We start from the raw sequence: 15,124 nt of genomic DNA on the forward strand, positions 1-15,124 counted from the left end.
ATGGGGATGGAGATAATGATGATGCACTTGTCATTATTAATGAAAAGTCTAACACTACCAAACTGTTATCACATTATTTGCCAAGGAACTAAGCTGTAACTAACATTTCTGAGAACACTAAGTATGCTAGGTAACTCTGCACCATCTAACATGACCTCATCTCTTCTACTCTGCTAGAGCTATAGTGGAGTCCTTGTTGTTCCTGACATACACTGTCAGGCTCCTATTTCAGGGCCTCTGCTTTACTATTCTATCTAGAAATCTTTTCCTCTAGAGTGCATGGCTCTTTGAAGTATTTCCTCAAAGGCTGCTTTCTCTATCATGACCTCCCATTTTCTTTCTTCTCAGCCACCATTAGAGAAATAATTCTATTTTTTTCCTCCACCTCACTTTCTTTAACTTGTGTTTATTATTTATTTTTCTTTTCCCTACCAGAATGTTAATGGTAAAATTTTGTTTTATTGACTATAGGATTTTTATTCCTAGTACCTAGCCCACTGTAGGCTCTAATTACTTATTGAATGATCGACTTTATGCAACAGGCGTTACCGTTAGCCAGATTTTACCTTATCAACAGACTGAAGCAGTGAGAATCTGTCTATGATCATACAGTAAAAGGTAAAGCTACGATTTGTAAGCAGACACCCTGACTCCGCTTCACCATAATTTCATGGTGCCTCTAATTTATTTGGCGAACTCCATAGGTACTCCATGGTGCCTCTAATTTATTTGGCGAACTCCATTTCTCTTATTAGACAGTTCATTCGAAGCAGGGGATATTTCATTATCTTTGTTCCCTGAGTGGTGATGTCTAGCCCATATTACATTCAATAATTGCTTTCAGAATGAATGGCTGCATAAATACATGAATTACCCAATGATTTTTACATGCATCTCAAATGGCCATATTATTTTAAGCTTTCAGATTTAATATTTTAAATTGATTTTAATATAAAAGTAAATCCTGCCTTAGAAATGTAGTGATGTAAAAAATATTTCCTTTGACAAAATTGACAAAACATGATTTCTGACAAATGGTTTAAGTAAAAGGATATGTAACCTATTCCTACAATTTTATCCGAACTGGTTTTTAAAGCTTTACTCAACATTAGCATAAATTAAGCAAAAAGCTCCAGAACCATGATATACACATGCATAATATCATCTCTGATCAAAAGCAGCAAACGACAGCGCCATTTCCATAGACATCGAGATTTATAAATCAATCATGCCAAATAAAAATAGACACTTTCACTTACAGAAACTGACACTAACGAGAACACTCCCGGAGCAATACCTGGCTCAGTAGTCACCTGCAGGTTGCTTTCTCAAATAAGTTTGACGACTTTCGTTAAGGGCATGACTAACATGAAACAGAATCCCAAAGATCATAGGTTTACTCTGAGAAACAAACATTCCTGGATAAAAAGGACGGACATACGAGATTTTAAAAAGAGGCCCCTCCCAGGCTGTCTCAAAATCTACAGCTCAAGATTCTCCTCCTCAGAATTCCTCACCGTGTCTAGACTAGGGAAAAGCGACCAATTCTCAGGTGGAGGATGATGCGCAAAGGAAAAAACTGGCCATCCAGAATGAAGGCGGAGGAATCAAACAGAGCGCATTGATGAACAAGGACCCCCTACGCCTAACAGCCCCTTCACAGGTTGAGACGCAATCGCATCTCTCGCGAGATTGTCTTCCTGGGATCTCGAAGCTAAAACCTCGCGGTTTTTTCGGATAAGCGGTTTGAAAGGACACCTCCCGACCCACTGCACAGAATCATGAAGCAGCTCGCTCTCTCTGCCCGTGGCCCGCTTCCTTCCATCCTTCTCTTCTCCCACGCCCCGTGGTTTAGAGCAGTCCCCCAGAGTGCCTTGAGACTTCTGGAGCGCGACCGGAACCGGAAACTCCTGGAAGCTAGTGGGTGGGGTCGAAAATTAAAAAAAGCGCGGCGAAAGCTGGAGACCTGACTTGGTAGGTTGGTCCTGGCCCCCCGGCGGGTCTTTAGCGGGTCCCCATGGACGCCACAGCCTGTTTGAAGTCCTTGCTCCTGACCATCAATCAGTATAAAGCCGTCAAGTCGGAGGCGAACGGTACCCAGCTTTTGCGGCACTTGGAGGTGAGGGGCACCACAGTGGAAGACGAGATGGGCTTACCTGAGATAATGTTTAGTTAACGGGTGCGGCCGCGGGTAGAGGCCCCAGCCTATGAAAGAAAGGACAGTTCCTCCCTTCCTCAGCTGTCTGTCTATCTTGGTAAAGAAGGCGAGTTGAATTCCCACCCTCTTCTACACCGCCTCTAGTACCCTCTGCGTTCAGCTGGCTGCAGCAGGAGGGACGAGTGACTCCTGAAAGTCCTAGGAAGAGGAAGGGTGGACGAAAGATTGGAGAATTTAGGCTGTATTTGGGGTTGGTAGAGAAAGCTCAGAGATGTATCTTTCCATTTGCTTTTTTTTTCTTCCATCGTAACAGAGCCTTGACAATATACGGCGATTCTCGGTGAAGGTGATGGGGAGTGATGATTAAAACTTGTTTTATTCCTTGTCCTTTAGGCAGTTTACAACCTGAACCTATTTTTACTGCTTTTACTTGAACTCATGTTGACTTCAGACTGGAAAAATATTTCAACTCTCTCTGGATTAAGAAGCAATCTCACTAGTAATCATAACCTTTTTTCCTTACCAAAATATATTGCTCACAGTTTTTCAGCGCTAAAATACTGAATTGCTTTCATTTTTTCAGCGCTAAAATACTGAATTGCTTTCATTTTTTCTATTAATTCCCACTGAGTTGTGTCTATAGTACTTAATTCTGTTTTATAATTTTTTTGTTCTTATTCTGCTGTCATTCGTAATGCATTAAATTCCAACTAATTGACGTCAGCTTAATAAAAAAAATTGATCTCAATCAAAGCTTATTTTGATTTTCTGTCGCAGCTTTATTAACTTAGAATTGAACATAATTTTAAAATACATTCTATTTGTTGTATTAACCCCATGAAAAAGGTTAAATTACCAAATATTAGCAAAATACTACAAAGAGAAGACTATTGCAAATGGTACAGAAACATCAGTTTTTGGTGAAACGAGTACATTAAATGTGTCTTTGTTCTCTCAAACTTCATGCTCTTTCTTATTACTTCAGGTGCCCATCTCCTAAGTGCATTTTCTTTTTCCTCATTACCTCATTACCTCAACAAATTTCTGCAAACTTAATAAAGACAAAAATGTTAGCTGTTAAATGCTAATGCTTTGCTTCTCAGTTAGGTTAGAATAGTATGCTAATGGATCCACAAGCCACAGAATAAGCAGTGCTCTCGGTTTTATTTAGGATGGAGTTAAGTATTTCAAATATTAATTTGAAACATTATCTCTCTTTGAGAAAAAACAGGTATGTTGTAAATATGAGCGCCAAGTTATCTTGAATTGAAGACTTCAAAGAAATTTGAGCCTTACAGACTGACCACTTGATACTGTGTTCCAAACTTTAAAGGTGTTTACTGAAAAATCTGTTTAGAGAGATAACATAGATACAGTGCAAAACGTGCTTTAATCTTAAGAGGTTGGTAGGTTTTTTTAACATGTGTACACTCAAACAGCTACCACCTATATCATAATATAGAACTTCAGTAGCCTATAAGTTTTTTCAATTGCCCTTTCTCATAAAGTTCAGATAAGTGGACTTATATAATACGTACTTTTGTATATGTCTTCTTTCATTCAGTATAACCTGAAATTCATTCATATTGTGTATGTGCCAGTACTTAATTCTTTTTTATCATTGTGTAGAACTCCATTGTATAAACACATCACAATTTATATATATTCTCTTGATGGGCATTTGGGTTGTTTCTAGTTATGAGTAGAATTTGAATATGTTATAAATATTTTTAACTTTTGTTATGGATTTATGTACTCATTTCTCTTATATGCCTAGGGGCGGAATTATGGGTCTTACAGTTTATGTTCAGTTTTAGTTGAAACTGCCAAGCAATTTTTCACAAGTTACATCATTTTACCAGCAATATATGAAATTTGCTCTCATTTATCACCACCAATCCTTGGCGTTTTCAGATTTTAAATTTTAATTATTTTGGTAGTGACATTAATAATGAATATATTTGGACAAACCTTTAAGAGCAACATCTGAGAATACAAAGAGAGATGGTTATCTTGTGAAAGATTATTCATTCTGCTATTGTGCTGCACTTCTACTGCTATATTTTTTAATAGTCTCATGCAGAAGCTTTGAATTGTTTTATTATTGACAGCTGATCTGGTCTCAAAGTTGATTTTTTTTTTTTTTATAGCACAAATCTTATATAATGATTATGAGCATGGATTCAGGAACAGTGAATTTCAATTATGTAATATCTTAGTGTGTGCCTCAGTGTACTCATCTGCAATATAGTTAGCACCTACCTTGCAGGATATTATGAAGATGAAAAGAATTCACATAACATAATGTACTTAGAATAATGCCTAGGCCAGAATAAATGCTAATATTAGTTATTACTAAAATAAATTCTATTTGCATAAAACATTCAATGTGTATGAGTAAAGAAAAAATTTGTAAAGCAATTTTTAAATTTTGCCTGTAATAAATAGTTATTACATGTTAGAGTACTTACGTTATTGAAATACAGGTCCAGTTCCAAGGCAAATGATTTAAAGCAGAAAATGTCTTCATCTTCTAGAATCCTAGTTTTATAAATAGGCAAAAGCACAATATTCAGAAGGTTCCTTACCACAAAATAATTACTATCAGTATCTAATTTCACCTTTGTACCTATCTTTCAGTGTTATAGACTTTTCCTTCAATGTTAAAACACATAATCCTTGGGAAAAGATATTCTGAAGCTCTCTTATCAGCAAAGCTTTAGAAAAACTGACATGTAGGTAAGGGAATAAAAAAGGAATACTGAAAGGAAAGTTTAGAGGGATGCTAAAACAGCCTACTTAGAGTTAATCTTCTAAAAATAAAATGTTTTGAACATTTAATTCTAAAGTAACTAATTGTTTTCCATTTGCATAGAAAAGATATGCTTAATAATGAATAACATTCAAAAAGCATTTTGAAAATACATAGCTGTTTGACAACTGTTTTGGGCCTTCAATTCCAGCTTTACCTTTTTGAGGGGGAAGGGAGAGGATAATTTATAGGATTATAAGAGAGGAGTAAAACGTGGAATAACCAAAAATAAAATTTGTCTATGCTTGACCTGGCCACTTAAAAAAATTTTTTTTTTAACTTCCTTTTTTGTAATCTCTAACTTCTGGGCTCAGCTACTGTTTGGGGGAGGGAGCAGGAGTAATCACATACTTAATCACATAGCTATTAAGCCTTTAGATTTAGCTACTTTTCACCTTCCATTGCCTCTCTCAAAGTAGGTGGAATGAATGTACTGGAATTCTTTTATTCAATAAATATATTGGTAATAGAGTATTGATTTGTAATTTGTGTTTTCATGAAATGTTCAGTATAGTAGAGAGGATAAATATTGCTAGGTTGTCAAAAATTTACCAGTTTGTAAAATAAAAGTATAATGCACTATAGGATAGTGTAATGCACTATAGTATAATGCACTATAGGATAGTGTAATAGGCAAACCTAGTTGGGAAGCCTAGTTGGTAGAAGAGGATTAGAGAAAGCTTTCTGGAGGAAACAAATTAAAACTGAGACCTGAATGATTACATTAGCTAGTAAGAAAAGGGATAGGTAATCTTGAGACAGAGGGAACAGCATGTATAAATTTTCTAAGTTGAGAAAGAGCTGCAGTGACACTTCGGAAGAACTGAGTTTATTCGAAATTGAAAAGGAATGAAAACTGCCAATTTTTAACTAACACATCTTAATTACTATTTTGTAGGTGATTTCTGGACAGAAGCTCACACGATTATTTACATCAAATCAGATATTACCAAGTGAATGCTTGAGTTGCCTTGTCGAGCTACTTGAAGACCCAAATATAAGCGCGCCACTGATCTTAAGTATTATAAGTTTGTTATCTCAACTAGGTAATGTATTTCAGTTTCTCTTTTTCATTTTTTAGAAAATGTATGAATTTAATATTTTTAAAGGGCAGGTTTAGGTATAGAATTTTTTGGAGAATGATTCACATTCAGAAGATTTCTTCATTGCAGGACCTTTCAAAATTATTTTTCTTTGTGGATCTCTTGAAAAGAGGATCTTGTATGCATCCTTTCTTAAGATTATTGGAACAAAGAATCAGAAGCATATACAAACTTAAGTGGTCTACAGATAAGAATGCATGCACTTTGGGAAATGCTGACCTGCTTTTGAATTTTAAAAAAGAGTACATGCACATAATGCCAGTATTAAATACATCACTCAAAAGTTATAGCTAGTGATCAAAAAAATCATCCTTTTTTGATAGGCTATGCTGAACTGAGCTAAGGGTAAAAATGCAGATGTTGCTTTTTCTATTTTTTACGACCTTATCTTTAGTTTTTAAATTTTCATTAATTACTTTTTTTCTTGATCTGTGTTTGTGGGTGGAGGGGAGATATTTGTGTGATTATAAAATTAGTATGTGTATATTCACAAAAACCTATGATCCAGAAAGATTTATAGCAGCATGTCCAGTAGAACTTTCTTGATGGTGAAAATGTTCCATAGCAGTAGCTACTAGCCACATAGGGCTATTGAGCATTTGAAGTGTGAGCAGTACACTGAGAAGCTGAATCTTTAATTAATCTGAATTTATATAGCCACCTGTTGCTTAGTGGATACCAAGTTAGACAGTGTAGATATAGAGAGTAAAAATCAGTCTTATCACCACCAACCTTCATCATTTCCACTTCTGGGGATAATATTGGGGATATATCTTAATGGTTTGATACATGTCTTTCCAGGTCTTTTTCTATGCTGTAACAAATAATTTTAGATCAAATAAATTAACAAATAATTTTGGTTATTTTAAACAAAAATGGTGTTGCAGAGTACCACTTTTCTCACTTGATATATCTTAGATATCTTTCCAGGTTGATGTCGTTTTAATAGCTGCCTGATACCACATAGTAGAGTACTATAATTTATTCAGCAACTCTACTGTGGTGGGTACTTGTGTATGTTTTTTTTTTTTTTTTTAATTTTTGCTATTAGAATCAATAGTGCAATGAGCATTATTATGTATTTCTGTTCAAATAATAGTGTATTTCTGTCAAATAATTTCGAGTAGAATTTTCAGGTCATTGTTCAATTTGATAGTCATTACGTTACAAATTGCTTTCCGAAAAGGCTGTGCTAATTCTAACATCCACCAACTGTATATATGAAAATGACAGTCACTTTCAACATTTAAATATATTAGAAAATTTGTAAGCGATGGTCTTTATATTTGATTTTAAAATTTTTGCTTACTTTTTAGTTAATAGATTTCACTTTTAGATTACAGAAAAATTGAAATAAGCTTTTAACAGCAAAATTTCTACACATAAAAAAAGCAAGTTTTTCCTTCAGATTAATCCACACAGAGAAATCATTTGTTTATTGGCAAAAAAAAAAGGAAAAACTCACACTCCCTTCTCTTTTTAGCTCATACAATTTCTTTGATTAAACTTCTGAATTGGAAGTTATTTGTAAATAAAATAGCCATATCATATTTTGATATTGTTATATAATAGCAAATTTAATATGGAAATAAATTTAAAATCATTCATCTTTTATCTTTGAAGACCATATGTAAAAATGATATATTTTGTGCCATTTTATTTTAATATACAGCTGTAGACAATGAAACCAGAGACTGTCTTCAGAATACATATAACCTGAATAATGTGCTGGCAGGAGTGGTTTGTCGGAGCAGCACTTGCCACAGTGATTCAGTGTTTTTGCAGGTATAGACACCCATGCAGTACTTTTCACTTAAAACTTGTTCTTCTTTCCTTATTTTCAGGTCAAAATGTATAGTATCTATTATAAACTATTTACTTACAATGTACATATTTGGCATAATACTGCATGATTAGGTACAGTTCTTGCCGTTAATAAATTTAAGAACTGGTTGATTATCCGTGTCCTATTGTTTAAAAGTTTCTAGAGAAGGGAAGTTTCTCCAAATTTAGAACTTGTACTGAAGAAAAACAAATCTACATTGTAACTGCTTTGACAAACTTATAAACACAGATGTCAGCATTTTGAGATTTAAGTTTTCATATTAAAATTGTAATTTGAGTTGGCATCTAGTCTCAATCTGTTGAAGAAACATTCTTCCAAAATTTCAGCTATAGATTTGGTCTTATTTAGCATAGACTCAAAGCTCTTATACCCATAATATTTTATTGAACCTAAAATGTAATCGTAAGAAAGAAAAGCATCGCCAGTTAAAACTGACATGCAATTTTAAAGGTGATAAAATGTGAAAAAAATATATATCTTACAATTGATGGAATATATATATGTTTCAACGTGCATATAAGTTTAAGATGGTTAGGTGAATGAAGTTGATGACAAGATGCTCTGTTTGAGATAGAATGTATAGGGACATGTAAATCAGGAGATGAACCCCAAGGTTCTTAGTAGTCTCATTACTTTGTGTTTAAAAAAAAAAGAGAGAACCATTTTAAGAAATGGAAATGTTCTTGCTCTCAACCATGCTTCTTAAAATGGTGACATGCTCAGAACATTCACAGGAGTTCATTTTTGTGAGCACGCAATATGTTTTTATGTGTTTATATTCATTACTATTTTCTTATTCCCAGTGCATTCAACTTCTGCAGAGGTTAACATATAACGTCAAAATTTTTCACTCTGGTGCCAATATAGATGAATTAATTACATTCCTGATAGACCATATGTGAGTATGCAACCAAACATGTAACCAAATAATCTAATGGTTTATTTTTAAACTAAAATTATGTGATAGTTCAATTTTCCTTATTTTTTTTCCCAACTTTTTAAAGTAAGACGGATTCTTGTTTACTCTGATGATTTTTAAGGATTAAATGGTATGAAGCAGCTTTAATTTTCATAGCAAAAATTTATGAAATGTTTTTACTTGAAGAGAAAAACTAATTGAAACTGAAAGTTATATTTTTAATCTTTGCTATGAAAATATACTGATAAGAATAGCATATGGTCACTTTGAAAATTATTTTCGTAGTTCAATGCTGTAATTGAATAGGATCACTTAGTTTCAAAACATGAAATACGTGGGCCATACTATTCAAAGCTTGCTGTCTTCATATGTTAACTAGATTTTTCTTTTTCATGCAAAAAGGAATTTAAATGTGTAAATTTCTATATAATCTCAGTAATTTAGAATGAGCTTAATGTTTTGTTTTGTTTATTTTTCTTAAAACAGTCAGTCTTCTGAAGATGAGTTAACAATGCCTTGTCTAGGATTATTGGCAAATTTTTGTCGACACAATCTTTCTGTTCAAACATACATAAAGACTTTGGTAAGAAGTTCATAAAATATTTCTTGCTTTGTGGTGGATTCTATGCTTAAAGAAAAATTTATCCCTCTTTTTCTTTTAAAAAATTATAACAAGAATTCGTCCAGCTGGCCTATAAAAGTTAACAAAGAATCAGATCAACATATAAATAATTTGAAGTATTCCAGCTAAGACAATAAGTTAAGGGTTAGTACAAATGTTGAATACTAAAAGGTTTTCTTTTCCATAGCATCCCATTTTTTGTATTGGATAATATTATTTTGTGGTGATAGAAGAGAGAAACATCATTGCCAATCCCGTTTACCTCAGTCTTGTATTTCCACAAAATCAATGGCAACTCTACTGGAAATATCCAGTAGATATCACAATTACCAGTACTTGTGATAAGTGAAGGCACACTAATGAAGTTAACTGACCCACCATCAGAAATATATTAAATCAAGAAAGTTTATTGATTCTTTAAGGTAACTTTGTAAACAGTCCCCATACTGAGCAGTATTCAGTATTATCTGTTTAATTTTAAATTAAACAGTACCTCATTTGTTCATGTGCTGGATTTTTCTGACCTGGTCTTGCTTTGGAAATGGAGGTTATTTTGAGCCATAGAAGTGTTTGAGAAAGGTAAACATTCGCTTATAATCCTGTATCTAAACGCTGCTCTTCACTGAGATTGTACCTATCTGTGCTACTACTATAAGCAGTATATCAGAGTACCATTTTACTTCTTGAAGTTGATAATGATATTTAATAAAAGTTTACCTACTCTGTGCAAGATATACTTTCTGAACCAAAAAATAAAACTTATAATTTTTATTCTAATTTATTTTTTTTCTTTCTCAGAATAATGTGAAATCTTTTTATCGAACTCTTATAAGCTTCTTGGCCCATAGTAGTTTAACTGTGGTTGTATTTGCACTTTCAATATTATCCAGTTTGACATTAAATGAAGAGGTTGGAGAAAAGGTAAATATGATTTTTTGTTATTATTTATGAAGATAATTCTGAAATTTATGTTCTCTGAAACTTTAAAAGTCATTGAGGCTTTTTGTTAAGTTTTAGGATGGTGTCAACTTAAATTTTTTTTTGTATAATATATGTTCCCTAATTTTTTTAAAGCTGTTCCATGCTCGAAACATTCATCAGACTTTTCAACTAATATTTAATATTCTCATAAATGGTGATGGCACACTAACCAGAAAGTATTCAGTTGATCTCTTCATGGATCTCCTCAAGATTCCTAAAATTGCTGATTATCTTACCAGGTATGGCTTTCTTTGAAAAATTTTAAGATTTTTTTTTTTTTAAATCTAGATGTGTTTGTGATAAATAAAACTGCCTTTTTTAGATTTAGTAAACCTGAATTCTACTAATTCACAGTAGGCTAAATCAGAATATTTTGATGTGCTTTATTCCCATTCTTTTTGCTTTCCCGGCCTGAAATATAAAAGTATAGCAAGGGTATGTGTGTATTTTTTAGTCTTTGTCTTGAATGAGTGAGTCATCTTTCTTTCACATCTTCTACAGTGGCTCTTTCAGATATTTACTACTTTCCAATTAGAAGACTACTTTATCTTTTTTTCAAAGGAAAAAAAAAAACAAAACAGAATCCCATTTAATTGGAGTTCCCTCAAATCTGCGCTCCTTAACAGTTACCTGGGTTTATATCAATTCTTAATTAGTGTCCTCCTATTTCGCTCATAAACATCCCATTATTATGTGTGTTGTCTCATTCTATCCTATCACCTTCAACAGTTTCCCCTCTTTCTCTAGTGCCTACCATTCGAGTGTCTCTCTTTACCTTATACATGTGCTCAACTTTCAACTTTTCTTCAACCATATGTCCCTTTTAAAATCTGCCATCTTCCATTACATTTAAAGTGAATATCCAAATTCTCTGTGTAGCCCTCCAAAGTGCGGTCCCTGGCAACCTCTCAGCCTTATTTCTTCACATTTTCTTTCCTATGTATTTCGTATAATCATTTCAGACACTAAATAGAACCACCAGCTTGCTAGAAATGCCCTTTCATGTATCTATGTGCTATGTCCTCTGAAGTGCTTTCTCTGGAAGGTTGGAATACTCTTTCCCCTTTATATGCCTGACTCCTGTTTATTCTTTAAGACTCAAGTCTAGGAAGCCACACTGATCAGGCCTGTCCCACCAAGTCCGGGGTTGATACCCATTCTATTTCATAGTATTCTATACATTTCTTCATTATAGCGTTATATGTTACATTATGTTATTATTTTCTGTCTTTCTGCCTCCATCTGTAGACTGTGAGTTCTCTGACAGGGCACTATTCTCCCAAATCCAGGATGCACCAATCACATAGAATATAATGTGAGTGGTACCTCTAGTACCTTTTAAAGTACCTGCTCCTTACCTCTGTATTTGCAGAGCCTAATTTAATGGCTGGCAATTGTAGATGCTTTATTAATAAGTAGCTGGCTAATTAGAATATTCATCTTCTTTGAATTTTTACAACCTCTAAAAAAAGCCTAAAGGTACAGAAAGTTTCAAAGATTTATTTAGTGCCACATAAGTTACTGTTTTTTGCTGTTTAGTAGATGACAGAGGCAGTTTATTGTATATCATAGTGGTAGAATATGTTTTAAGTTTAAGTATAAACTTTATAAAGACTGTCCTATATTAGAAGCTCAAAATAAATAAATGAAAGAAAATACACTTACATTTTGTATTAATTTTATACATAAATCTTTTTCAGTGTTTCAGTTTCCTGATTGTCATTTGATGTATATTTTTATTTCAAACCTAGGTATGAGCACTTTTCTTCATGTCTTAATCAAGTATTAAGTCTTCTTAATGGAAAGGATCCTGATTCTTCTTCAAAGGTATATAAAACATGACTTTTTGTTTTGAAATTTTGAAAACTATAATGTGAACAAAATTCTAAGTGCACAGTTTTATAAATTTTTAAAAACTGAACACAGCCATATAACCAGTGTCTAGATCAGGAAACAGAAAATTGCCAGGACTCTAGAACTGTTCCAGAATCTTTATATACTTGTACAGTCGTTTTGGAAAACTGTATACCATATGACAATGATTTCACTCCTACCTACATAGCAAAGAGAGAGATGTTTATAAGCTCACCAAAAAATATGTAGAAAATGTTAAATAAATGAAATTAAAAAAATAATATTATTTACTGATTTTTAAAAATGTCAAATGCTTAGGGGATAAATCCAACAAAACATGCACAAGGTATCCACTCTAAAATTACAAAACGTCTAGAGAAATAAAAGACCTAAATAAATACAGACATACCAAGTTCGTAGAGTACAAGAGTTTACAATGTTTGGTCAATCAAAATCACAGCAAATTTTAGTAGTTTTTATTTTTGCATTTATTTTGTTTTAGTGTGGAAGTTGTGAAGCTGATTATAAAATCATATGGTTTTGCAAAGTTCAAAAATAGCCATGGCTGTTGTGAAAAAAATGAACAAAGTTGGAGGACTTATAATATACCAGATATCGAGACAATATAAAACTGTGTTAATTCATACAGTGCAGTATTGTCATAAGGATAGATAGTCCCATGGAACAGAGTACAGTCTGAAACCAAACCCATAGTTTATAGTCATCTGATAACAGTGCAGTCTTTAAAGTGTGATCATTTTAATAAATGACACTGGGTCGATTGAATTTCCACATGAAAAGAAACAATTTTGACCATACCTCACACCAAATGTGGAAGTCAGTTCCAGAAAGATGGTAGGTCTAAATGAGAAAGGTAAAACTGAATTTTTAAAATAAATATGTAGTCTACGGCCATGCTACCCTGAACAAGCCCAATCCTGTCTGATCTCGGAAGCTAAGCAGGGTCGGGCCTGGTTAGTACATGGATGGGAGACCACCTAGGAAGACCAGGTACTGCAGGCGTAAAAAAATTAAAAAAAAAAAATAAGGGATCGTAAACTGACAAGGTCTTTGCAATCTGTGAGGTCAACCAAGAGATGCCTCGCCTAAAAAAAATGATAATAATAAAAATAAAATAAAAAATATGTAGCAGAATATCTACAACCTTGGAATAGACAAAGATTTTCTTTCATTTTATTTAATAATAATTTTTTATCTTTCAATTATAATTGGCATACAATACTATATTAGTTTCAAGTATACAACATAGTGACTAGGCATCTATATAACTCACAAAGTGATCACCTCAATAAATCTAGTGCCCTTCTGATACTATATATAGTTATTATATTATTGGTTATATTCCTTATGCTATACTTTCTGTCTCCATGACTGTCTTGTAGCTACAAATTTGTATTTCTTAATCCCTTCTCCATTTTTCACCGACCCCCTACCCAACCCTCCTGCCACCTGGTAATCCTCAAAATGTTCTCTGTACCTATGAGTTTGTTTGTTTTTTTGTTCATTTATTTTGTTCTTTAGATTCCTCACACATGTGCAATCATGGCATTTGTCTTCCTCTGTCTGACTTACTCCACTCAGCACACTAACCTCTAGGTCCATTATGAAATATCTTTTTCCATTCCATTACATTTAGTCTGTGTATGTCTTTTAATCTGAAGTGAGTCTTTTGTACACAACATATTTAAGAGTCTTGTTTTTTTTTTCCATTCAGCCACTCTATCTTTTGATTGGAGCATTTAATTCTTTTTCATTTGAATTACTCCTTGATAGATATGTAGTTATTGCCATTCTTTATTTAGACTTTTAATACATATTTTTTTCTTCTTAAAGAAGTCCCTCTGACATTTCCTATAATACTGGCTTAGTGATGATGGACTCCTTTAGCTTTTTCTTGTATGGGAAGCTCTTTATCTGTCCTTCAATTCTAAATGATAATTTTGCTGAATAATATCATCTTGGTTGTAGGTCCCGGGTTTTCATCACTTTGAACATTTTGTGCCAAGCCCTTCTGGCCTGTAGTTTCTGTTGAGAAATCTTCTGACAGTTTTATGGCCACTTCTTTGTGTGCAACTAATTGCTTTTCTCACCACTTTTAATATTCTCTCTTTTTAATTTAACCTTTGGCATTTTAATGTGATGTATCTTGGTGTGGGCCTCTTTGGATTCATCTTGTTTGGGACTCTGAACTTCCTGGGATTGTATGTCTATTTCCTTCACCAGGTTAGGGAAGTTTTCCATCATTATTTCTTCAAATAGGTTTTCAAATCCTTGCTCTCTCTCTTCTCCCCCTATGATGTGAATGTTGTTATGCTTGACATCCCAGAGGTTTCTTAAACCACCTTCTTTTTTTTTATTTTTTCTTGTTGCTGTTCTGATTGGGTGTCCTCTGCTACCCCATCCTCTATGTCACTGATTCGATCCTCCATTTCATCCACTCTTTTGATTCCCTCTAATGTACTCTTCATCTCAGATGTTGTATTCTTCTTTTCTGACTGGCTCCCTATTATGTTTTCCATCTCCATTTTTATATTTTCTATCTCTTTGTTAAAGTTCACTAAGTTCATCTTACTCTTCTCATAAGTTCCTTCAGCATCCTTATAATTACTGTTTTGAATTCTGCATCTGGTATATTGTTTGTCATTCTGGTGACTTCTTTTTCTAGAGCTTTGTTCCATTCTTTCAAGTGGGACATGCTTCTTTGTCTTCCATTTAGGCTGCCTCTCTGTGTCTATTTCTATGTATTAAGTAGGGCTCCTAAGTCTCCTGGTCTCAGTAGAGTGGCTTTATGTAGTAGATGTGCTGCGG

General features: G+C 33.6%; 2 protein-coding genes and 1 pseudogene across 22 annotated transcripts in view; 2 read left to right on the forward strand and 1 right to left on the reverse strand.

Annotated features, from left to right (window-relative positions):
- The window catches only part of DZIP3 (DAZ interacting zinc finger protein 3), a 96,358-nt gene extending 93,932 nt beyond the window's left edge, over window positions 1–2,426 (reverse strand). For 4 of the 20 annotated variants that reach the window (XM_023526990.1, XM_023527046.1, XM_023526881.1 and 1 more), the window contains exon 1: window positions 1,298–1,401. The gene's annotated coding sequence lies outside the window, so the exon portion shown is untranslated. Of the gene's footprint in view, window positions 1–1,259; window positions 1,419–1,517; window positions 1,875–2,156 lie in introns of those variants that run through there. The other 16 variants (XM_011383961.2, XM_011383881.2, XM_011384107.2 and 13 more) reach the window with 13 other exon arrangements.
- The window catches only part of CIP2A (cell proliferation regulating inhibitor of protein phosphatase 2A), a 35,952-nt gene continuing 22,669 nt past the window's right edge, over window positions 1,842–15,124 (forward strand). Inside the window, exons 1-8 of one of the 2 annotated variants that reach the window (XM_023527100.1) lie at window positions 1,842–1,974; window positions 5,869–6,016; window positions 7,746–7,858; window positions 8,723–8,817; window positions 9,325–9,421; window positions 10,259–10,381; window positions 10,535–10,680; window positions 12,193–12,268. In XM_023527100.1, the coding sequence (XP_023382868.1) occupies window positions 9,350–9,421; window positions 10,259–10,381; window positions 10,535–10,680; window positions 12,193–12,268 (417 nt within the window). In that variant the 5' untranslated portion in view covers window positions 1,842–1,974; window positions 5,869–6,016; window positions 7,746–7,858; window positions 8,723–8,817; window positions 9,325–9,349. Of the gene's footprint in view, window positions 2,120–5,868; window positions 6,017–7,745; window positions 7,859–8,722; window positions 8,818–9,324; window positions 9,422–10,258; window positions 10,382–10,534; window positions 10,681–12,192; window positions 12,269–15,124 lie in introns of both variants that reach the window. The other variant, XM_011382652.2, reaches the window with a different exon arrangement.
- Window positions 13,200–13,318, forward strand: LOC111736537 (annotated as a pseudogene).

This window comes from Pteropus vampyrus, unplaced genomic scaffold (assembly GCF_000151845.1).
Source record: "Pteropus vampyrus isolate Shadow unplaced genomic scaffold, Pvam_2.0 Scaffold1, whole genome shotgun sequence".
Lineage (NCBI taxonomy): Eukaryota > Metazoa > Chordata > Mammalia > Chiroptera > Pteropodidae > Pteropus > Pteropus vampyrus.